Source organism: Enoplosus armatus, chromosome 13 (assembly GCF_043641665.1).
Source record: "Enoplosus armatus isolate fEnoArm2 chromosome 13, fEnoArm2.hap1, whole genome shotgun sequence".
Lineage (NCBI taxonomy): Eukaryota > Metazoa > Chordata > Actinopteri > Centrarchiformes > Enoplosidae > Enoplosus > Enoplosus armatus.
Window position 1 is genome coordinate 18,810,947 of NC_092192.1, and position 25,834 is coordinate 18,836,780.

Genomic DNA, 25,834 nt, shown 5'->3' on the forward strand with positions numbered 1-25,834 from the left:
CCTAACTGTAGGGGATCCAATGGGATTGTGAGATGTTGGGGAGATGGACACAGCACCCTCTTGTGGACATCTGCAACAATGACAGTGGTTATGTTGTGGTGTGTTTGTTTTTAATCTGTAGTGTTTCAGTGTTTGTTTTCTGTTTGTGGTTAGCAGAGCAACAGCAGCAGCTTCATTGCTCCATGTGTGTCTACACAGGATGCCTTCAGGCACAGTATTGAGTTGTAGGTCACCCGTGTTTTGCAGAGGTCAGAGCCTAATGCACAACCACTGTAGTTACGTGCATACTAGGAACTAAAAGTCATGATATCTCAGCCTCTGGTGCTTTGACTTGGACCATCCTTTTTTTTTTATTTGTCTCTTGTGAGTTTAATAACTCTTAATAGGTTCAACACTAAATCGTAGTGTTTTTTATTTTACTGTTATGAGTGTCAGTTCAGAATATTACAGTTTTTTCTAGACCTCCACCATTAATGGGCTGTCCACAGAACTACAACAGACTAATGGTATTGGAAATACAGCTTGTTTGTCCGACACAAATATGTTTTTGCCTTAGTAGCAAGACGCTGAGTCAAGCTCAGTCTACTTCTCAAGCAGACACATTCAAAGTAAATTGTCTTTCAATCATTAATCACAGAGTTTTGAGAGGTTGGTAAACTTCACTAAAAATCAGCCATCATGATCCATCCATTCTCTGGTTCTGCCTTACTGGAAAGTTTGTTGGAATGATAGCTCAGTCAGGCAAAATATTATTTTCCTGTAATAATGGATGGATCTCAAATTCTTACTTATAATCCCTCCCCATCAATTCCTCGTCTAGCTTTATAACATTTCTGTCCACTACACACACTGAGGATCTTCGCTCGAGCCCCTGAACTTGTGTTGACAGAAACTGAACACTAGAGTGCAGTAGTTCTTTATTTGGACATCAGTACCTTCGCTGTAGTCCCTGTCCACCTTATTAATTGTGTGTGTGTGTGTGTGTGTGTGTGTGTGTGTGTGTGTATGTATGTGTGTGTGTGTGACCTGATGGTGGCATTACTATTTATAGGCAGGCACTTGAAGAAATCAGTCAGATCAGAAATCAGTGTCGAGTGGATAGACACGCGGTGTGTTTGTGTTCATTTACACACACTAAGTGTGTAAGTTAGTTAGTGTGTGTAAAAACACTAACTAATGCAGCTGTTCATAGACAGACACTGTTTTCTTATGGAGGAGTCTTATCTCCTCTGGGTTGGTTTCAAAATGCAGACAAGCTCCCCGCTCAAGTGTGTCTGTAAAAAAGAGGATGAATGAAGCTTGTCTGTGCAAGAAACAAACACTAATTACGAGCAAACAGCATAAATAACACTAGACATTTTACGGTGTGTGTTCACATTTGAGTGTGTGTGTGTGTGTGTGTGTGGAGGGGCAGTTCTCCTTATCTGGTCTCTGTCCAATCACAGCATGATTCAGATGATTTCCACATTGACCTCAATAAATCAAAGTGAATTCAGCTGGCATGGAATGCATACTCTCTCTCGCTCTCTCTCTCTCTCATTCACACACGCACGCATGCACGCACGCACGCGCACACACACACACACACACACACACACACACACACTTTCCTCGATCTCTTTGTCCCTTCCTCTGTCCTTCTCCTTGTCACAAACAGGCACATGATTGTGTTTAAGGAAGCTCTATCTTATCACAAATCAGGTTTAATATAGAAACAGCAGACACACAGATATGTCACAGTGGTCGGCCAGACAGGGTCGTTCCACATAATTGGATGGAGAAGGAGTTGGGGGGGGGGGCAAATGAGGTGAGAGGAGATCTCGCCTGCCAGAGCACATGCTGTGTTACTCACACACACACACACACACACACACACAAGCTCTCATGGTTTTCTTCTGTTCGCTGTAGCTCTGTCAATCAGATAGAATAGCTTAATAGTGAAAGCTGGAGATGTGTTGACAATCAAAGCCAGTAAAGAATATTCTTCTTCTAATAACACACATAGGAGTAGAGGGAGAAGGAATGAGAGAATCAAAGACGTAATTGTTGGATGAATGACTCTAAGTGTATTTTCACACTGATAAAACCTAGAATTGATGGAGAAAAACATACAGTGATTATGACAAACACAGAGGACAGACAAATGACTTATTTGTGCAGTTAAGATGAAAACAAAACCCATAGGGCTCATCACACAATTTCACTTAAAAAAAAAAAGAAACTACCAGACAATAACAAACAATAAAAAAAAAAAATGCCCCAGATGATTTCAGGCATTCCCATTTAACAAGCAGACATCATCACTAGTGCACTCCGGGCTTTTTAATAATGCATAGTCACTGCTCGTCCCCGCTGCCATCTCCCCCAACCCCCAAAACAAAAGGACATGTCTGAAAAACATATAGCTCAGGAATATCGTCATCCATCTCCAAGGTGCGTGTTCACACTCGCACACAGCTGAGTGCAAGTGACCATACAAATACAAACATTCATGATCCAGTGTTAGAAAGGAAGTTAAACTTTTGCCAAGTGCCAAATTATTTTGAAAGAAAAATGTGATTTGATACAATTTTTTCCCAAATTTACAACAGTCACATTTCTAACTGTGAATAGTTTTGTCTTTCTGGTGATGACTTCATTTCATCCTCTCTGTCTTTGCCAAGAACAATTTTATTTAGCCTAAATTATTGGTATTTGTGTGCATTCTGTTCCGCTCCAGCGCTTCATTAGGCTTTTTTGAAACCACTCATATGGAAACACGGCGGTCTACTTCCTGTGTGTGCAGCCCCACTCTCTCACTCTCGCGTACACACACTCACAAACTTGTAGTGCTGGAAAACATTTTGAAGTGTGTTGGGGGGGGGGGGGGGGTTGGGCAGGAGCAGGTTGTTACCGGCTTTTAACATTTGCAGTTTACTTTCTCATGTACGAGTCAGTTAGTTAAACGGGGGGGGGGGGGGGGATGCTGCCCCCGAGAGATGGAGTGGGGTGGTGACTGGAAAATTAGTGCTATCAACAGACCACCCCCCCCCCCCCCCCCCCATCATGCCTCCGGCCTGGGGTTGGGGTCGAAATGTTGGGGAAGAGTAAAAGGGGTAGATGTGGGTGGGGTTGGTGGAATGGGGTGGGGCAGGGGTATCTGGGTAGAACAGAGAGGATGGAGGGGTGGGAGAATGGTGGGTGGCAGTTTGATTGGCTGGTGGGCTGCTACACTGCCTAATTATACACACACACACACACACACACTCACACACTCACACACTCACACTGGCCTGGCGAGGACAACCATCTCCCTCCAGACTATATGACAGGAAATTTCAAGTTAAGAGCCTGCAACAGTTTTGCTCAAATAAATGTCTATTTTTTTCTCTTATTGACTGATATAACACAGGAAGAGATCGGCCTACTGTGGCTAAAAGACATTGCATCCATATCTGATTAATATTCTGCACATATTGTGTGTAGATTGTTTCATTCTGTGTAGGCCTAAACTGACACCATGATCTTTTTATCCACTTCTAATTTCGATTCCCTCAGGAATGCATAGAATAAGGCTTATTTACACCTTCAAAAGAAGGCTTTTTAAGGCGGCTTATTGAACAGTTTTTCAGTAGAAACAGTGAACTGAATAATCAGATTTCCTGTGGGGGTAAAATGGTGCAGAAGACCTCTAACTCAAATTTGACTTTGTGAAGCCTAAATATGCCTTTGAGCATCACGCAGTACAGTGGATCGCTCACAGTGGGATGACATGCATGATCAAAGGCAGGTATTGATTTTAGGCTTTTTTTCAGTTGTGGACCATGTGTCTCGCTCTACTGAGTAATGATGTATAGTCCTTTTGATTTCTGTTGGTGTTAATTGCACGCACTCTCATGATTCTTTGCAAACATCCACAAGAGGAGACTGTAAGAGTTGATTTTAGACTCCACCTGACCTGAAGGTGGTCCGACACAATGCACAGTCTTTCCTGGGAAAACCAATTTCAATCTGGAGACGTTTAAAATGATGATAACCTGAAGTCGAGATCTTATCCATCCACGCACTCCAACTGCTCAGCCTCTATGCCAACACACACACACACACACACACACACACACACACACACACACACACACATAGAGTGGAAGACTGTTGCTGAATGTTGACCTTTGTGGAGAATGAACCATTGCTGATGTGTTGAGCTTTGTTGTTGTGTTACAAAGAGCCAGACCATTTCCCCCAACATCTGCAACTAGACAGATACTTCAGCTGCTCTTACCTGAACCAACTGTACAAGCTGGTTGGCTGTGCATGTTGTTTTTCTCCAAATGTGTGTGTGCGCGCGCGTGTGTGTGTGTGTGTGTGTGCGTGTGTGTGTGTGCGTGTGTGTGCGTGTGTGTGCGTGTGTGTGCGTGTGTGTGCGTGTGTGTGTGTGTGTGTGTGAGAAAGGGTTGTAGAGACAGTTAGTAATGGCCCTTTTTACTACACAGCTTGACGGCCTATAAATATTTGATAAATGTAGGTTTGTGACGCTCCAGGAAGACTAACATGCAGCTTGGTTTGCATATACTGTGTGTGTGTGTGTGTGTGTGTGTGTGTTTTCTTTGTTTGGCTCTACCCCTTGAATGATGAGGCATTTAGGAGGGGGAGGTGGGCAGCCCAAAACCCTAGAAGACAGGTACATGTACACGCAGAAATGCACACATTGGTAGAGCTATAGCTGTGTGTGTGTGTGTGTGTGTGTGTGTGTGTGTGTGTGTGTGTGTGTGTGTGTGTGTGTGTGTGTGTGTGTGTGTGTGTGTGTGTGAGAAACACCCCATTGTCCCAGATTTAAGACAAAGGATATGTGAGGCTGTACAGTAGATAAATCTATTTTTGATGAAGTGCCACTCACCAACCCTGTGTTCTTCTCTGCCTGCTGGGCTTTCCCTTTACATTAACCCGTGTGTGTGTGCCCTCGAAACCTTGAGTTTGTGCATGTTTTTGTCATGCCAGTGCGATTTGCCTCCTTCATAATGACACATTTATATTCATTAATAACCCTGGCATACATTAACACATGCAGGCTTACATTAAATGCCGTGACACACCCCCAGAGCTTGTTGTGTGTGTGTGTGTGTGTGTGTGTTTCCTCCAGCTGGCACATAAGAGCTCTGTAACCAGACAAAGAGCGGTGCTCGGGGCCCGGTGCTCTGCCTGCTGAGGGTGGAGGAAGAGGGGGGTGCCCTCCTGTCAGCCTTTGTGTCCTAATTGAAGTTTTTCTGCCTCTCAACCCTCCCGTCTTTCCTCCCCCATGCTGGTTAGAGGAGGATGAAGGGGGGGAGGAGTGGACCTGACAGGGGTTTCATATCGGGCTTTGTTGCCGCTGGCATGATGCTCGTCTCTAATTTCCCTCCTCTGTAGCACATGCGTTCATAACCACAGAGATAGTTGGGCCCGATGAAAAGAAAGGGCGCTGCGTGGTGATGCTCTGTCTCCGCGAACAGGATGCAACAGGAGAGCTAATGTGCTAAACAAGCTAATGTGCCCATTAAAACCTGACAGAGTGATCATTGGAAAATCAATAAAGCAGACTATGAAATTCTTAATTGTGTAATGACAAAATGTTGATTTGTTTGCTTTCCTAACTTGATGAAGGTTGTGCTGTAACCTCATTTTACCTGTATTTCTGTTTGTTGGAGCTTTAAAAAATGTGCTCATCACAGTTGTCCAGTATGTTTTCCATTTTACCAATAAATTCTGTATTTTGTCAGCTGATATATCAGTATTCAGCTCTGTCCAACCATCCTTCTACAGTTGCACAGTTGTTAATGTGTCTCTTTCATGTTTCCTACAGAAGCCTTGACAAAAAACACACACAAACACATTAAACCATACTCAGGACAGGGCAACAAAATCTCTCCTTGAGCTAGTTCCTCCCCACCAGTGTACATATAGAGGAGGTTTTAGAAATCATGATAAATAAGGCATGCAATGGCATTCTCATGTTGCTTTACAGGAGAATTCAAGTCAGTTTTAAAGAGTCTGGAAAATGGTGCTCCTGATCAATGCTTCTGCTTCCAATGTATTGCTTTGTCTTACTTTGGATGGTTCTGAGAACTCAAATACCTGCATGTGCATCTTAACTGGAAATTGTTTGTGGCGTTTTGTAGCGTGTGGTAGTTGCTGTTGCCTGTTTATGTTTGTTATTTGTATTTATTGTTTTATGCTGCCTTCTTGGTCAGTTATCTCTTGAAAAAGAGTTGGAAAAAATGTTGTAATCACAGTGAGACTTGAACCTGGTTAGATAAAGAAAAAGCAAAAGAGGAGAAAAGCAGTGACTCGAGACAAAGATGGAAAATTTAAGAGTCAGGTTTTATAAAGGCACTTAACAAGAAGTCAAGGTAAAGCAAATGAGTTTTAAATTCTATAAAGAGAAAGAGACGGTGAAAGTAGCTTTGGATTTGGCATTCGTTCAATGGCACTTAAAGAGAGAAGGAAAGCGGAGAGACAGAGAATCTGCCAGTTAACTCACATTTGACACAAGCCTCATTGGTACACAGTCATTATTTGCTTCTGAATTCCTGCCTCTGCTCGAAGACGGAGAGAGACATGTCAGCAGTGAGGGAGGGAGAGAGAGCCTGATGAGCCATTCGCGCAGAATCGAGAGAGAGAGAGAGAGGGAGAGAGAGGGAGAGGGAGAGGGAGAGGGAGGGTGGATGGGAATGAGCGAGCAAGCCAAAGAGAGAGAGGGAGTGCTTCTCCCTTCCCCTAGCAACGGTCGGCGGTGGTCGTATCCAGCCTGTTGTTTTCTCTCTCTCTCTCTCTGTCATACACACACAGACACACAAACACTCACTCATACACTCCTTCCTCTGCTCGCTCGCTCGCTCGCTCGCTCGTCTGCCTGTTGGACCCCGGGGTGTCTTTTGACATTTTTTCCAAATGACTCTTTTTGCTTCTTCCTGCGAGATGAAGGCTGTTTTTCAAGGATAAGATAAGAAAAGAGACAACACGAAAAGCAGCAACAGAAAAGGACCAAAGAAATAAGGAAGAAGCAGAGTGACTGAGACAGGGAGAGAAAAGGAGGATGGAGCCCCTCAGTGCTCGTGGCCTGCCCCGGCTCTCCTGGATCGACACCCTCTACAGCAGTACGTATCTCTCCATCCATCTATTTACTCCTCTCCACTCACCGCTCACCGCTTCCCATTTATCTATGCGCTCGTCTTTACCTCTAGCCATTTTACCCAACACCCCCTCCTTCTCCATCTCACGGGCTGCCTGTTCGTGTTACAACCAGAGCTACATGCACACAGAGAACACTTTGCATTTTCCCTGGACTTCCAATTAGTGTGCATCACTGTGGCTGTCCATAACAAGATGGTCAACCCCCCCACCCCCTTCTTTTGCCTACGTTCTCCCATAGTGGTAACAACTCGTGTCTGCTGTTGTCGGGCTAGTTGGCTCAGAAGCAGGTGAAAGCCTGGAGAAATCCAGTGTGGGAGAGTGTGAGTCATGCTTACAACCTGGAGGTAGAACTTTATGTTCCATCCTATCGAGGACACAAGCTGTCTGATGTTGAATTTTTAATCTGCTCTTTATTGTGGTCTTCATGCTGCGCTGGAGACATTGTCATACTGTACGCTGGGTCACTTTGGCGCTGTTTTCAGACCAGGTGTTATGATGAGAAACAACGAGTTAGAAACAATTCCCTCTGCTTTGCCTCCCAAATTTGCCAGACCTTGATTTTTTTTTTTTTTACTGTATATGAGTGCAACTTTTTCTAAAAAAGGATTATTTTTACATAGAGCAGAATATGAACAATGTTTGTTTTTATGCTTTAATTCAGAGCAGTGAGTGTATACCACTTTGCAGCAATTATACACATCCCATCAGGCGCAGCTGTGATTCCCTGTTGCTGTGTGTGTGTGTGTTGGTAGTTTGGGGCACATGACACAGCCTTTTGGGATTTGCTCTGCTGTGTCACCATTGTTACCATGCCTTAATCTGCAGAGAGGGAGTGAATAGGAGAGGAAGAGGGAGACGGGGTGGTGGTGTTTGGGAGTTTAGTGATACAAAAAGAAAGAAACCCAAAGTATAAGTGTGCAGTCAGGAGTGTATTTGGTGGACAGCTGTTACTTAAGTTAAGTTCTTCAGAGCGGTCTAGGGGCTGTCGCAAAGACACTGAAGGCAGCTACATAGGAGTGAAAATATTATTATCACTCTGAACTGTCATCGGCCTGTTAATTTGGTTAATTATGAGCAATCAAGTGATTTTGTACATTACTATGTCTGTGACAGTGTTGCTTAGCACTCATCTTTTTGTTGAATGAGGTGTAAAAATGAGTGATTGCAAGAATTGAGCTACACATATTTTGTATAATGGTGATAAGCTGTTTCGCTTTTAGAAAGAGTTTAAAGGAATAGTTTGACTAGTTGGGAAATACACATTTGCTTTCTTCGCCAAGAGTTAGATGAGAATATTGATACCACAGGTCATAGTGGTCCGTTGAGAGTCTTGTGACTGGAAGGAGGAGGAAATAGCTAGCCTGGGATTTATTGCGCTGGGTGAAGAAATAGTCGCAATGTGTTGTTTTTACACTTCGGTGTACGTACGGGTGAAACAAATGAGATGTATCATTGTAATTAGCGAACTTTAAAAGGCGTTTTTTTTTTTTCTTAAACCTGTTTTCCCTGCTTTCCATCTTCATGCTAAACTAAGCTAATTGCCTGCTGGCTCTAGCTTCATATTTAGTGTACAGACATGAGAGCGCTATTGATCTTACCATCTAACTCTTTGCAAGAAAATGAATTAGCATGTTTTCAAGGATGTCGAACTATTCCGTTTTAAAGTGTCAAGGTTTGTTTTCTTTGTCTGATGGTGTAGCAATGTTTTGTTATACATAAGCCTTTTTATCAGAGACCATTATTTGCCAGTGACAGTGAATGCATCATAACACTGGATTATTTTAGCACTGAATTGCCAGTGAATGCATTAGTCCACTTCTCAAAAAATGGATCAGGTCAGTGTAACTGTATGCTAATGATTTTCTATCACCAGGGACTGTATACTCGGTCTGCGTACTATTTTAATATTGCTATTTTGGTTCTGGCATTGCTGTGAACAGAAACTGAATACATCATAACTTAACACCTGATGTGCTTTAACGCATTTGAGATTCTATGAGAGGCCGGATGTGCACAATAAGAGATAGACTATTAACATTACAACAGGCTCCTTGCACAGTCCTTTTATGCACCTGTCATTTCATCATCCTTTTGCTTTCTCACCATCCTTTATCCTATACTGTGTGTGCCTGTGTGTGCCTTGTATAAAGTAAATTGGTACGTCAAGGGCTGCTGACCCCCTTCCTCCGCTCAGGGGAATAAAAATACACCAGCGCATTTGTGAGCTTTTCGAGGGCTACTGTTGATTTTCTCCCTCAGTACCACCACACTGATCCTGAAACACCCATTCACTAGTTCACAGGCTATAACACATCAGCAGACCTAACTGTGGAAGATGACTCATACCTGGTTGTTAATGGTGTGTGATGACCCAGTCCCACCCTTCCTATAGTGTAGTGTAGTGGATTACCCAACATGAGGCTGTAATTGCATCCTTTCTCATCAGCCACTGAAACTGTGTTAATGACTCAATGTTAAGCAGTGACCACATCCTTAACTCGCTGAGTAAAGTGGGAGTGGATGCTCAAAGCCACAGCCGGCTTGTTCCCCAAAGGACTGAAGTCTCCACTGACTGGCCACAGCTGATCAAGGCAGCTTTTCTGTTCCACTGCGTCTTCTTGTTGTACAGACACTAGTTTAGGTCACGAAACACACACATAAGCATGTGCGTACAAGCTGCAGAAATAAAGAAAGAAAGAAAAAGAAAAGCTGCACATGCTTAAGTAAAGTTGCGGAGCTGTATGCACTCACATCAGTGTAAGCACACAAACGCACTCCCAAACAAAGTCACTGGCCCAGACCTCTCATCAGTCATCCTCTGCCCCATTTGTCCAGTCAGCAGCATAAGTGGTAGACTCCCAGGCGGCTGTTAGTGTTTGTGTGTGTGTGTGTGTGTGTGTGTGTGTGTGTGTGTGCGTGCGTGCGTCTGCGTGTGTGTGTGTCAAATTACAAATACTTCAACACAACCCTCTTATTTTCCCTCTCATCCTTTGCTTTTCCACCTCTTTTTTGTCTTTGTTCTTGTCTTGATCTAAGTAGTTCATAATTTTCTGAGTGTGTCTCCCACACATACACATGAGGTTTATGAGTTTTATTATATTCTGCAGCAGGGTAAAAGGTTTTTTTTGTTTTTTTTTACCCATGATCTGATTTTAGAAGCATTTTGGTGGTGCCATTGTCTGTCTCTAACCAGCCCATCGGCTAGCCCTGGATCATATTGGTTGTTTTATTTCTTTGTTGGTTCAGTTGGTTTATGTACATTGGAAATGGTCTCTAACAGCTCCTTTTTAATGTGTATCTGATGAAAAAGTCTTCATTTGTTCTGCCTAGTTGCACCAAATTTAGATTGATATGTGATGTTGACATGCTCTGCCAGTATTGGCAATATTTTTTTTTTGGAATATCAGATCAGATGTGATCAGCTCTGTGGCGTAGCAGTTTTGTCTACTACAACTGTAGCCACTGAGCTGAGACTCTTTGTTACACAACCTTTTCAGGGCGAGTGGGCTGTCTGGATGGTTGTGAATAAATGGGGACAGTGGTGAACATGAGTTTCTAATACAATGACCATTTTAATTTTAGCACTTTTACCCTAGTTTGCACTTGGTGAAATCACTGAATCACCGACAGGGGCATTTTATTTTCCCTTTTAATTACACATTAAATCCATGAGCTTTCAAGGCCATGTTTGTTCAAGCCCATAACTTCTGTGCCTAAACTGCAGTGTTACTGCCACGTCCACAGTCAGAGTGGCAGACTGACTCTGACTTCTGACTCTTGCAGCCTGTGCTGTAACCTTCAGAGAATTAGGCAGATCTCCTCTCTGGCTTGCTTCGGTGCCACGTGATGCTAAAGCAACATCAAAGGAAAGCTAGATTATGTAAGAGGCAGAATATGGGCATTTTGGCATGGCAAAGCCGAGGTGGCACGTGCACATGTCAAAACGATTTTCCCTAATCCGAGTCACAGTGAGGAAGGCTTGAATATATGTGCAGCTCTGAGGGAGCATTAAAAATAAGTCTATCCTCATTTCTGTACATACATCCTGTCAGTGTTTTTGGGAGTACTTGAGTTTAGCCCAGCAAGCAATGCTGAAATACCACTGTGTAAGTCAGGACGGGCCATTTACCAGTTGCTAAAGGGTTAATGTGTGCTGTATAATCCCTACTTTCTGCTGCCAGCACTTGCAGATAGTAATATGGAATAACATGTTTCTGGTGAGAAGTAATCAGCTGTCTGTCCTGGTGCCATCTAACTAGTGCAGAAAAACATGAATGTAGTTTTGACTCATAGGTCTCTGTTTGGAGTTGATGTGGGACAAATAAGCAGTAACCACCATGGCCAAACATCTAACATACCTGTCAATCAAACAAATACCTCTCTATCATCTTATCGGAGCAAAAACCTTCTAAATCGCTATTGGGACATACACAAAAGAACAACATCAATTCCTCCGCATTTCACCACACAACGATAGGGTTTCCCTGGCTGTCAAACCTTTAGTCTGGTTCCTCTCTGCAACTGTGATGGATGGCTAGCTGGCTAGCTGCCCCTTGGTGACTTCAATCCAGTCCCAGTTCTGTCTCTGTGTGTTTAATGTTTGTAGTTAGTTGGCTGTCACATGGCCTGCCTCAGCAAACAGGGCCACAGCAAAGTGATTCTGGATAGCTTCCCAGCAGAGTGTCGTAGGGGAGTTCGATACAACGAGGGATGTCTCATTTATCACACCCTGCAAAATCTATTTTGACCAAACCACCCACCTCTCTCCCTCTCAGTCTCTCTCTGTCACACTCTTTTTGGATAGCCAATGGCTCTACCCTCAGTGCCAGCAGAAACAAATCCAGATCAATGGGATCTGAAAGTGTTTCCAAACATGTCATTTGTGGTTTGACCACAGAGAAGAACACAACACAAGGCAAAAGGTCCACTCAAACCTCTGGCTCACTGTGAAGATGCCACGTTTTTATTGTTGGTACCAGGTCATAATGTTCGTCGCTTCATTTTACTTTGGCCATTGTCATTGCGCAAAAAGATTGAATATGATATGGAAGTAGGAGTCACTAGTGCAACAACAAGGGGAACTCTTGCTCGCATACAGTAATTTGTGTTTGATGGAAAACATGATAAAACTAAATTAATCATTATCGGGAATCAAACCTTAGATCTCCATGTTTGGAAGATTGTAAATGCTTAATCATACCATTATTAATCAATTCATTGTTGTTAGCACTACTGTTGCTACCACATTGTGGCACAGTAACTATAAAATAGCCACTATGTCTGTCCAATGTGCAGGCAGAGTAAGGTTTTGCTTTTCAGGAATTAAATTGTGTGTTGTGTAATTGAATCTGTTCTGTAGTCAAGCCCTGAATCATTGTCTTCCCACCGTACAAGCTCCCCCATTATCCTGATCAATAGATGAAGCTGTTCCTTCCCTTCACTGTACTGTAGCTATAGAAACAGACATTCGAATCTGTTCTCGCACACACATGCTGAGCGGGAGAAAGACTCTGAGTCAGCCTAAAGCAGTGTAGTTATGTAATACTGGCATCTCTACTGCCTCTTCCATGCCATGCTTCTCTGCTTTGTGCTCAAGCATCTTCCTCCCATCGGGCCTGGTAAGGGGGCTCATGCTTATGTAATCGGCTTCATGTTCACGTCTCCCAAACAGCGAGGAAACGGTTTTGTGATGCTGCTGAGGGAGAACCAAATGCTCAGTGCTTTGAGTGGCTGACAGAGAGAGAGACTGGAAGTACTGATGGCAAAGTAAACATTTTAACTCCAGCAAGACCTAAAACCCCACCTTTATCAACAGATATACCCAAAAGACATACCGACCCATAGATATTATTTCAGGACCATGTCAGGATCCACTTCAGAAGATACACCTACAAACGGCTGAAATAGAGAACAGCATCCTATAATCACTAAGCTGAATCTGTGTATTTGCACACTCTTGGCCCGGTAACATTCTTTTGTCTGGTGTTGTCATTCCTCCACCCAAAAGAAGTGACAAGTTAAGAAGGAAAAAAAAACAAGCTGCCAAAAAGCACTTCACTCAAATCATTTTACACAAGTTTTAGGTGTTTACGTCTGTAATTTGAATTCCTTGTCGCAGCCACATCTGGACCAATCTCAAACTATGTAATGCATTATGAATTGTGCAGCTGTCTTTTGATTGCCATACACAGCATGTGGATATAGACTAGAATTGTATCATTGAGTCAAAAGTATAGATCCTGACCTAATTTCATATTTTTCAGTCTTCATTTGGAATCATGATTAGTCTTGAAAATATTTTTTGGCATTGAATATAAATTTCCTGACGATGCGTACATAACTACAGATGGGCTTCTAACAGAACATATTTTGTATTTCCAATATCTCTGTGGTTTGCAGGTCTACATTGTCGAAACTAAGACACACACAGGTATACACACTTAGAGAGGCCATACACCTGTAGTGAAGCGGCAGCCCCATTAAAGTGTGGATATGGTTAATTTCTCATCGTTTCAAGTGAGTAAGTCCAGCGGAAAGGAGTGAAGGAGAGATTTGGCACTAAGTCATAACATTAACTTCACTGCTTGCTCGCCCACATCGCTGCTGGGGTTGTGCTCCTCTCCTCTGTGCCACGGCCGCCTGCGTTCGTTCAATGACAACCTTGTGAATAATAGATGAAGCTTTTGGCTCAGCTGAGTATGTTGTTGTGGCTCTTTCACACACAGCAAATACGCTAGAGCGAAGACCTCATGAATTACTGGGGCTGAACGATTTGAGGAGGATATCCGAATGCGGATTATCTGACCAATATTGCAACTCTGATATGAAATGCAACTCTTTTCAATAAACTAAATGCCAGGCTGCATAAAACATCATTGTCATTTTTCATTTTACTGCTAGTAAGTGATGTCTGACAGTAAAGAGCTACCTTTTAATGATATGTGACTGGCAAGACAGATCTGCACTTAAGCTGCTTGAGCTAATGTTAGCTTCTAGCTGTAGCTTAAAGTCAGAGCCTATAATATATATATACAAATCTGATAAAGTCTTTACATAATAATGTGATAATACAATATCTAGGTGATTATATGCTTACAAATACTGTATTCAGCATCAATATCCTTATATATTTGAAGAAAAACAACCTAGGTGGCGGATACGCTAGCTGTCTGAAAATGATCCAATGTTATTAGCTTGATTGTTTACCGAGACAAAAACTCTTTAGCTTTGAACAGCTAAAAGACAGTCCACATCTTTTCAAATATCACATGATACAAAATTTCTTCAAGAAAGTATTTTTTGACCGAACATACATAGTATAAACAAATACATACACCAACAGTCAGATGGCGCTAACCAGACAGCAGCCAAGAGTGTGTTTTTTTTTTTTGTTTTTTTTTTTTACTACTAGCTAAAGCTGCTAAAATTTGCCGGGGACAGTTTCCATTTACCCAGCAGGTAAGATTTGCATTTCTTGTTATACATTGTTGATAATGGAGTTCTTGCTGTTTGAACATTTTAATTGTGATTTTACTATGAAAACAAATTGTTCATCCCCAGGCCATCTTTCCACAGAACTGGGTTCGCTTGTGTTTCTTAAATGGCTGCATATATGTGTGCTTTTGTAATGATATTTTTTTGTCGTCTTTTTGACCCCAAATCAACTGTGCAGTCAGTGTTCCGCATAGAAATGAAGAAATTATGGAAACATGGTAGACTGAGCGTGGGTGCTCTTCGCTGGTTTAGCTGAGCTATAATCTAGCTGTAATACCTCAAATAGCAGCATTAACGAGATTCTCCTTTCAATGCCAAATATCTAGTCATCTTCACATGGGTGAAGCTCTGGAAATCCTTTGTTGTGCTTGATGTTAGAGGGTGTGTCATGTGTCTGAGTGTGTTTGTGTTCTGTGAATCTGTGGGGACCTTCACCATGTCCTGAGGGGCTAGAGCTGTGTGTGTGTGTGTGTGTGTGTGGTATGTCACTATGGACAGCAGCCATCCTGTAGGGCTATGGTAACCACCAACCCCTTCTTCTTTTGCCACCCATGCCCCCTTCCCCTCAGCCAATCGGCACAGAGTAACACCACCGTCCCGGCCAATGGTGTGACAGGCGTGTTTACGTGCTCCTGGAAGGCAGGGGCCATGATTAAGCATTCAGGGTAGTCGAGTGAAAGAGAGTGGAGGAAGAAAAAAGAGGGGAGGAGAGGGGGAGACAGGAAAGGGAGATGAGGCCATTATGAGTTGAGAGGGCTGATGGATGCACTCGAGCAACAACCGGTCACCCATACAGACTCAGGTGAGCAAACACATATAGGTCATATATCACCTCAGGTTTTCTTAAATTGAACTCGTACCACATTTCTAAAATCATAGCTATAAATCTCTATAAATGTTTGGTTGCATGTTGACAATGTGTATCAGAAGTACCAAGAATCCATTAACCTGCAGGAAGTCATCTCTCTCCCACTTTGTGTGTTTGTGTGTGTGTATATGTTTACGTGTGTGTGTGTGTGTGTGTGTGTGTCTATCATTAAAGATTAATGGCCCCCAGTAAGGATTGGCCTTCTGGTCTCAGTAGGTCCTCTTTCTGCTGGGGTCAAAGGGGGATGTTCACACTCAGCCTGGTTGTCTTTTTATAGAGACCCTCAGTGAAATAGAAATAGCCAGGCAGGTAGGCGGGTTAATACGTCTGTTGACAGGTGTTTCATGGAAGGTGATGGGACTATATTGGTAGGGAAATTTGGGATAGTATGGAGGGGGGGTGTAATTTCAGGGGAGGCTTAAGTGCTTGTAACCTACACTATAATTGGTTGAAATCTCACATATAGCTGATAGGTGGAGGTAGCAGAGAGATACATGCCTTTTTTTCCTTCCTCTGTAAATGTAAGGGATACTTGATTAACATTTGTGTTCAGTTTATTTTTTATGTTTGCACCCTGTTGTTGTGTTATGTTCTCCCTCTCCCTCTCTGAAATATAAATAGGATGCTGGCACCATTACAGACAATGATTGCCATGGCGAGGCCACTCTTTTAAATCACTGTCCGCTTTTTATTCGCCACTTAAATGTGACCTTTTGTAGATAGACCCAACTCTAAATCAATGGAGGGATATCCACAAGGTCTCTCTCTGGTGTGTGTGTGTGTGTGTGTGTGTGTGTGTGTGTGTGTGTGTGTGTGTGTGTGTGTGTGTGTGTGTGTGTGTGTGTGTGTGTGTGTGTGTGTGTGTGTGTGTGTGTGTGTGTGTGTGTGTGTGTGTGTGTGTGTGTGTGTGTGTGTGTGTGTGCACGCAAGCAATGTGCTGACACACTCATGCCAGATGGCTTTGTGTCTTCTCAGTTTATCAGGCATCATGCTGCATGCCTTCTTACTCTCTTATCTCTTCTGTCACGCTTTCCAATGTCTCGTTCAATAGAAATCTTCTTAAAATAAACCTCTAAAAACAAGGCCAGCCTCACTGTTTGTAAAGTCTGTGCATTCATTTGCATTCAGGATGGTGGGGGACACGTGAGACACCCTGTAGTGGTAAGAGTTGGCTAATGACTGGTGAGCAGAGCATCGCTGCACAACCCTGGGAGAAATAGGCACAGAGGCCCTGTTAGAATAAAGAAAGTTACTGAGAAGTCTCATTTACATTTGGCTGTAGTTTTCTTATATCCCTTATGCAGGTGTTTCTCTTTCTACCTGCACTCCTGCCATCAATGCTCTGGGGACGGAGGAGCTGCCACAACGTGGGATTGTTTTCAGCTTTCTTTTTGGAATAGCAAATGTTTTTTTCTCAACTTTTGACCCAGTCTCATAGACAGCCAAACACCTACTTCCAGAGTTTAGCATTCATTAAAAGTGTGCAGTTATTCCAATTTTGTATTCAAAAGGGTTTTATTTGACAAGCTGGCACTAACTTAACTAAAGTGTTCTGTTTTAAACCAGCAGCCTCTGGTTTTAAAAGCAGTAACTGTTTGGCCCCAGAGGTTTTTAAAGCTTGAAAGTAAAAAGAAGTACATAGATATCTGCTTGGTATGGTGCAATCATGTGCAATAGTTTTCAAGGTTTATAAGTGCTCGCTGATGCGGCAGACTGTTAGCATATTTCTATTTTAACATTTCAAAGTGACCACAGTGATATAATTCAACAGGGTGTCGACTAACTTTGAAAATAACTTGCTTAGCAGCTCTCTGACAAAGGCACCACAAACACTTAGATTCTGAAACTGCCTCCAAAATATCCCCCAACTCTGCTCAAATAAATTATAAAATGGCCTTGTAAGTAGTCAGATCCAACAGAAAGTTTTATGTATTCTCACTTGGAGTGTACTCCCACACACTACCACTTTGTATCTTCATGTCTCTTTTTTGCCTAATTAGTTCCAAGATTAATTCATTCCTTCTTCTTTGTCATAAACTTTTTCATCGATTTTTCTGCCCATTTTTACTCCCATAGGAGCGGAGTCTCTCCTCTTTTCTGCCTTTCATTTGTGGTAACTTTAATGGTGTTATTGTGATGTGAAACATTAACCTGACTGAGCAGCACACCACTGCTCAGGGCGTCCTCTTCTATCTGACACACCTAGAGTGTATAAAACTCGCTGCCTCTAATCTGCATCATATTCATCTAATTGGGCAGGGGAGTGCAATAAATAGACACTACAATCACTGCCAGGGTTGCCCTGAGGGCTATCGACAGCCGCTTGCATTTTAATAGCTTCTCTCGTCGTAGCTCTTTTGTTTCACTGCACGGTTTGATACACTTTCCATTAGCACATGCTCACGAACGAATGCAGAGGGTAGAGCTGCACACTTAGGTGTAGATGCCCACACAGTAGAGCTGCAGTACAGTACATTGCTGTGCTGAACGTGGGTGCGTGTTAGCAGTGAATAGCTCTATAGTACATGTGGAGGATTGATTTCCTTCGTGCCTGCTTACAAACACAAGGAGGGAGGTGCAAGGTGGGAAGTGGGAGATAAAATATGGTGGATTAGTAACGGTTGTGTAGATGTTTGTGTCTTTTTGTGCGTGTGCATGGGTGTGTCTGCACTTGAATGCCACCTCTTGTGTATGTGTGTGCAGACGGATGGAGCTTCGGGCCCCGTGTACGACAGTGGTTGTCCTAATCTATGCAAGCAATGGGTTGTATCCAACCAGTCTGAGCCTTGGGGATTTAAGCTGGCTAATTACAATGTATAGTGGCTGGCTGCCATGGTAACATTGGTTGGTTAGGTTTGCGGGCCGCAGGGACGTGGACGGGGTAACAGCAATTCATGCATGTGGCTCTGCAGCGGAGGGGGTTCTTATCTCTTGCTGCCTACAGGCATATGGCACGTGAAGATATGCAGCTGTAGTAGAATTGTCATTCATTTGAGGTATAAAGAGACAATATGGCCTTTTATCTGACTCCTCTCTGGCAGGGAAGTGCTCTGGATGTGTGCTCACAGGTTGTGGAGTGGATAATGGGCACACATCTTCATTAGCATCATCTCACTACATTTCCAGTGGAATGCATAGGCAGCGGAAAACATTACAAGTCTCACCCGTCTGCCTGTGTTAGATGTCACGTGCTGTTAAAGTTTTGATTTTGGATTGGCAACTCTCCTGTCATCTTCCATTAAAGCGCGAGGCTTTGGATCCATCTCTTCCTTTTTTCCTCTCCGTCTGTGCTTCCTTTCGTCTTCCTTTCTCTCTCCAGTAAGTAATGTGTAGGAGTCCTGCAGCTTATTGACCTTTAAAGTGTTCTCAGCCTGTTTCCTGAGCGCAGTGGTTAGCTGTATCCGAGGAGCCAACCCATTATCATCTTGATCAGACTGGACGAGGGAGAGGGGGAACAAAGACCCCGGCTTAACTGGATGACTCACAGACTTTCAGACCGCAGCTGCTCACAGCTCTTGACACTGGCTTAGTTAACTTATCATTTGGCATTACTTTAACGTCAAGTAGGTAGAAAGTAGCAGGGGAATGTCCCATTTGTTGAAACAGAAGGTGCACACACTGACATTTAACTGTAATTTTGGGTCTGAATCTCTAGAAAGGTCACTGTTGACCTTTCTTCTTGGGTAGTCGTATAATCTGTGGATTATATCTATACAGTAGAATGAGATTAAACTCAATAAAGAATATATTTCATTATTTTGGAAATAAATTAGTATTAATAAGAGGTAAAACTGTCCTATCTCTCTTGTGAAATTGGATTACACTTTAGAATTACTCTCAGAAGTGATCTGATGTCTTTAAATGGAATTGTCGAATTCACTCACAGGCCAATCACGCTTGATGTTCTGGTAGTTATCAGCGTGTGTTGAAGGTGAGCGTGACGCATTCACACCTGTCCATGCTGCAGCGTCCACACATAGACTCTGTAACCTGTATTTATTGCTATTCCTACCTGCCAAATCCTGCATTCATGTGAAATTCATGTACTTGGTTATTTTTAGAGCATTAAGCTCTGAACGCTCTCAGCTTTGCACCCAGCATTGCTTACATCTTCATCATATGCTGTATGTACTGTACAGATCATCAGTGTGATCATGCAGCCTGTAGTGGACTGCTGCTAAGTGAAGCCCATCAGGAAACCGGTCCTCATTAATCACAGTTAAAATAAGTTTAAATAAATGGGCAAATGAGAATGCCTACAACAATGGATGCAGGGCGGGTGTGTAATTTTGTTTAGATGGCGTTATGGGACCATGAGGTTGTTTCTGGGAAATTTTGCTCCTGCTGCTTTTATTCTTGTGTCTCTGTTCATATCAGAGATCTACACATTCATTGCCATTTTTTTGCTCACAAAAAAACAAGAAATACCCTGCAATACTCGTTTGCAATGTTTTGTGAATTAAGGTCTAGTAGTGAATTTAATTTAGTTTTATTTATTGTCCCTTTTGGAAATTGATTCTGCGTCCTCTGCAGTCATCAAACAAATACAACACATCTTTGCAAAGTAGCCTACTTATATGTACGATTTTCCAAAAGCTTCTTCTGTTTTTTGAGCAAATCCCCTACAAAGCTTCACACCGTGGTGCTGCAGTGAGTCATGCAAACTTACTTTAAAAGCTGATATTTTATTAATCAGAATCAGAAATACTTTATTGATCCCCGGGGGAAATTATACAGTACTGGTGCTCCCATTCAAGAGTAGAAAGTAGCATACATTTAGAAATGAGAGTATGTATAAAAAAAATAAGAAATAAAATAAAAAATATACACATTTACAATATTTAGTGAATATACAATAATATATATATACAATAACAATGTATATGTGTATTGCAATATATGTATGTATTGTATTAAAACGCACTCTGCTTAGCAAATCAGATGTTTCATATGTACCGTAGTGGTTTAGAGAATGTCTTGCACATCTTCTCGAATTCAACCCTTGACTATTCTTTGTTGTACTGTAGTCGACTATCAACAGACATCTGTTAACAAAACGCTTCACCAATACCTCAATCATCTGTGAGGTGCTGGTGAGTTTCTTTGTCAAGTACATTTCCAATTTAAGGCTCAAACAACAGGCTTGATTGAAATCTGTGGTTGTGCAACGAGACGTCTCTCTCTGAACATCTGCTATGAATGTAGTTGTGGATGTGTGTGTGTGTGTGTGTGAGTGTGTGCATAAGGAAGAAGGTGGGTGTGTCTGCATATTAATCACTAGCGAAGATGGATTGATCACAGTTGTGATAGCTCCTGGGGGAAGCAGCACGCAGTAAAGAACGCAATCTGTTGCTGCACATCTTCCTCTCTGGCCAGCGGCTGGTTGCTGTCAGACGGCAGGTTTACCTTTTGTCTCCGGATGGTTTTTGTCCTCTGAGCACCTGATGATTCTCGGGTCTAGTTCACAGAAAGAAAACAAAAAAATCTATTCAAAGTGAATGAAGCCGCAATTCTTGTGCAATAATTTTATTCAGAGGTTTCTTTTCTGTCCTTAGAGCTTAAGAGTAGTTAAAACTACTGCAGTTGTTGATTTTGAGTAATGTATATAAAATGTGACCGCTGCATTTTCACATTTAATGTGGCCAAGCTTCAAATACGTCTATGCACTCACCAAAGCTCCCCTCTTCATTTGAGAGCTCTTTATTTGAGGCATCTGCATATGCTGGAATTAAATTGGTTTCCAGTGATGCTGTATAGCTGCTGGTTCTGTCCTCAGAGTCTCATGTCATGTTGCTGCTGGTGAAATACTTACTGTTGATGAGTGAAGTATTGGGCCCGGGCTGTAAAGATAGACCTTCATAAAGGCTTTTAATTTCCCCAGTGTCGCCTCCTGATTGATGAGCGCAGGACAGGACAGGGAGGTGTAAAAGCCTACACGTACACCGTCAACGCACACACAATGACCACACATCTGTCAAGCCACTGATGTACTGTCATGGTGTCATGGCTCCACAGGGCTACAGGCTACACCAGGCAGCACTCTGTCTTTGTGTTTTACTTTCCCTCTCCCTGTCTTTTCTCCCTGTCTTTTATCTGGTCTTCGGAGAATTGGATCTGTTATGGTTGAGCTCACTCACATCTTTTGAGAGCGGCACTGAAGACGCAGAGGAATATCTTGTCAACCACGCAGAACGCACACACACACACACACACACACACACACACACACAGCATATATACAGTAAAGGCGATTGAATAATAAACACATGTACAGACATGTTAAGACTCTCACAGCCACTTTCTCCTTTTAATTACCTCCCCAAAGAAACTTGAAGGTGCACAACAGCCCTTGCTCGTAAACACACATCTCGACTATAAAAAAGGTGTGTGTGTGTGTGCTCAGTCACATGCACCCTATACAGAGGCAGTTTGCAGGGCTGCTTCTTGGTGCCCACACAGTGTTAGCTGGCTGCGGGGCATGATGTAATCCCTCTCCTTCTTAGGAAAAAAAAAAATGCTGAGCAAGGCAGCACATCTCCCTGATTGAATTCTCACACTGCAGCAGCAACTTTTCCCTCCCCTGCCTTTATTAGTTTGCAATTTTGCACTGCCGGTCCAATTTCCTATAGATGGACAAGTGAGAGAGCTGGGAGGACGCCAATATACACTGGGTCCTAAAGAGGCGTCTTTTTTTTTTATCTGTCACAAGGAGTTTCAGCATCTTTCTGCTCATCAGCAAAAATGAATGACCGTTCTACCACAGCTGCATATCTTCTTGTGCCATGTGCCTAACTCCACTGGAGTAAGCAAAGGGTTAAGTGTGGGCAACGTGACAGTAGTTGCTGAGCAAGGGAAAATCAGTGTGCATGTTCTCTCCTCTCACAATGATCAGTGTCCGAACCAGTGACATTTTGGTTCCAAGGCAGCTTCTCTGATCACTGGATTATTGCTACACTGAGGTTACTAATATTCTTATACCAATGTGGATTTTCTTGAATTCTTGAGAACATGACAAGATAATTATACAGGAATATTTTGAAAATGTGATTTTTGAATGGGAAAAGTAAGAAATCAAGACATTCACTTTGCTCTTGTGATTTACTTTTTCAGATTTCTTTTTAGACAAACTATTGGTCGTCACTCATCAATAAACATTCACAAATGTAATGTGAGATTAAGAGACATTCATTTCTTTAATCCATTTGTATAAAGAGGTGTAGTACTCATGTAACATTTTTACTGTATAGCTGCAACAATTGATCGATTTATGAATGAGTCAATTGACAGAACATTTATTGGCAACTATTTGGATGATTGATCAGTTGTTGAAGTCATTTTTTTAACTAATATGCCAAAAATTCACAGTTTCCAGCTTCTGAAATGTGAGGATTTGCTGCATTTCTTTTATTATATGATTGTAAACTGAATATCTTTTGGGTATCTTTGATTTGTTTGAGATTGAAGAAAAATCTAATTGACATTTCTGACAGTATTCTGACATTTCAACAATGAATCAATCAATCAAGAAAATAATTAGCTGCTTAAGTGATAATAAAAATAGTCGTTAGTTCAGGGGACATAAATACTTACTTTATTAGTGCGGACTCATCTGTCGTTAGGTCAACACGTAGTACTGTTACATACACACAATCTGCCGCTGTTGCTTTGTCCAAACCCACACACAGTACTTACATACTGCTGTTGCTACTACATTGTGTATTAGAGTTGATTCAGAGGGAGGCAACGAGGAAATGAGTTATCTCAGCATGCATGTACAGTAGCTGTGTGAGGACGGCTACATTTGCATACCAACATATCCTTGTTTCCCACATAGCAGAATGGTTTGCATTTGATGCAAATTGCTTATGTGATTTTTCTTTTTTTTCTCACAGACACTTTTGTATATGTGTGTGTGCTTTTGTTACCATTCATGTGTGTACATCTGTGTGTCCCTGCAGCTGTACTTGTGTGTTTGTGTGATGGCTGCCTCTGTAGTCCCACTCACCCATAACGTCACTGCGCATACCACTTACCTCCCTCTCAGACACACACATGCACACACAACCCGCTCTTAAAAAAGACAGATAAAAGAAACCCTTTTATGTCTGAGCATAAAGGTGAGGTTACAGAAGCAGCCATTTCTGTTGACTCTGGCCTCGCTTCAACTGAATGCTCAGTGTAGTTAAACAGCTGGAGACTGGCCCGCCCAACATAGCAGCTCTAAGCAGGGGTCTACGCGTGTGATGTCAGCTGTCACCCAGCTGCCCAGTGTGGGTGTGAGGCGATGCAGCACACTAGAGGTCACAATGTTTTAGTTCTTCAATCCCGTCTTCCTTTTTTTCCCCCTTATATTTTTGCTGTGCAGCTTCCTTCCTGGTGAGGAACCAATAGGAGCATGGTAGGAAATTATTATATGTTATGAATAAGTAAACGCTTTGCATAGCTGACACTGCCACTCTGTGAAATTTCAATTCTAAGCTGAGTCTCCGTCCTCTTGTGTCAGCATCCCACCCTCATGCCATAATGATTTTATCCCTTTACCCCAGAATTATTAGAGAACCCTCCTTATTTAACTGCGTTCGACACTAAAACACGCTTAAGATTTTTAGATCATTTGTAGAAGTTTACCCAATCTGTATTTTATTGCGGATGTTTTCTTCCAATAATTGATGAGCAGCAGCAGAAACAGGCATGCAGGCTGTGGCCACGTGAAAGAAGAACAAAACAAAAAGGAAGGCTGAAATGTGAGCCGTAATGCACATATAGATCTGTTATGTTCACAATGATAGATTTCTTCTTTTGTGCTTGGTTCATAATCAGTGTGTGCTTAGCTGGAAGAGAGCAATCCATATCATCCCTGCAGAGGGTTATTGTTTAGCGTGGAGGGGTGGGAGACTGAGGGAGTTTCAAACATCCGAGCAGCAGACGATATTCTCTCTCTCTGGAGCCCTCAGCTAGTTTATGACTCAGGCTGTTCAGTCTTAAAAGTTTCTCTTGTCCTCTGGTATAAATAGTTCAACTCCCCCAGGGACATTGGCTACCTCCTGACGTGGCCAAACAGCTTATTGGCAAGCAGGGAGCATTTGCATCAACCTGGCCGGTTGTCATGGCAGCCTTGGTCCTTGCCATGGAAACGAGGGCCGGTTATTGAGAGTGACAGGTGGATTTAGAGCTGTCCGTCAGGAGAGGTTAACAGTGAGAGTGATGTGAGCTGACATTGGGTGGAGGTCATTGGGTGGGTGAGTGGGTGGCGGGGTAGCAGGGGTGGGACTGCAGATTGAACTGATTGGTTATGCAACAATGTTTGGACTTTATTGCACAGCAGGCATAGTGGACCAACTCTACTGCCACACACACACACACACACACACACACACACACACACACACACACACACACACACACACACACACACACACACACAGCAGTGATTCTCAGGAGGACCTCTGGACTCTCTGCATCACTGGGATCCATTGTTTCTCTGCTGTCACAATCACATCAGAGGGCACTTGTTTATTGATAAAATGCTCTTCATTATGGGTTCTGTCACATTATGGTGTCTAAACACAAGCTTGCCATTCAGCCCTTCACCTCTGACCTCTTTAAAGGATCCCATAGGAGGTTTTATCCCAAATAACATATAGTTTACCTCCAACCGTTATCCAAAGCATATCATGAGTTTTTAGATTTTCTAGGTCTCAGGAAGGGACTTCACTTTGTGTCAGTATATGAAAATCATATTGCAGATACTTGAAACTTGCTTGATATAGACGATCTATCTCAGTGAATATTTAGTCTGCTGCTTTATGTGTCGTCAATGTCAACTTATTGTTGCAAGGCAGCTGCAAGCAGGGAGAACTCTTGGTTGGTGGAGTAGGCTGCTGAAAAGTGTCGCATTTACACGCTATTCTGTCTAAAAACATACAATAACCAAACTGTTCCATTATGAAAAAATAATATAAATTTGGTTTATTTGTATTTCCATTAAAGAGCTTATTGTTCAGCAGCTGACACTCAAATGTCACATTTCAGAGCTTCCTTGAATGCATCAGGGAAGAATACTTGAAGGTGTCATGTGGACATAAATGTCATCAGAGACTGAGGACCACTGTTCTTGGCCAGGCATTTCTGTTATTGCTCTGTACTGTGGGGAGAACATAGGCAGCATTTTGGCATTTTTATCATGTTTCTGATTTGTTTCATTGCATTCACTTTGATCCCTTTTGTAATAAATTTTCTTCCACCACAAGTGGAGCTAGTTGCTCTTAAACTGCTGAGGTAGTTTTCTACTCACAAGGCAGATTTAAACACCTGTCGTGTACA

The 25,834-nt window shown here is 42.5% G+C and overlaps 1 protein-coding gene across 3 annotated transcripts in view; it reads left to right on the top strand.

The window, feature by feature from the left end:
• The window catches only part of abr (ABR activator of RhoGEF and GTPase), a 121,965-nt gene that overhangs the window by 10,938 nt on the left and 85,193 nt on the right, over positions 1–25,834 (top strand). Inside the window, exon 1 of one of the 3 annotated variants that reach the window (XM_070916912.1) lies at positions 7,052–7,112. The exons of the other annotated variants lie outside the window; for them this stretch is intronic. Within the exon in view, the coding sequence (XP_070773013.1) occupies positions 7,052–7,112 (61 nt within the window). Of the gene's footprint in view, positions 1–7,051; positions 7,113–25,834 lie in introns of those variants that run through there. 3 annotated transcript variants of the gene reach the window in all.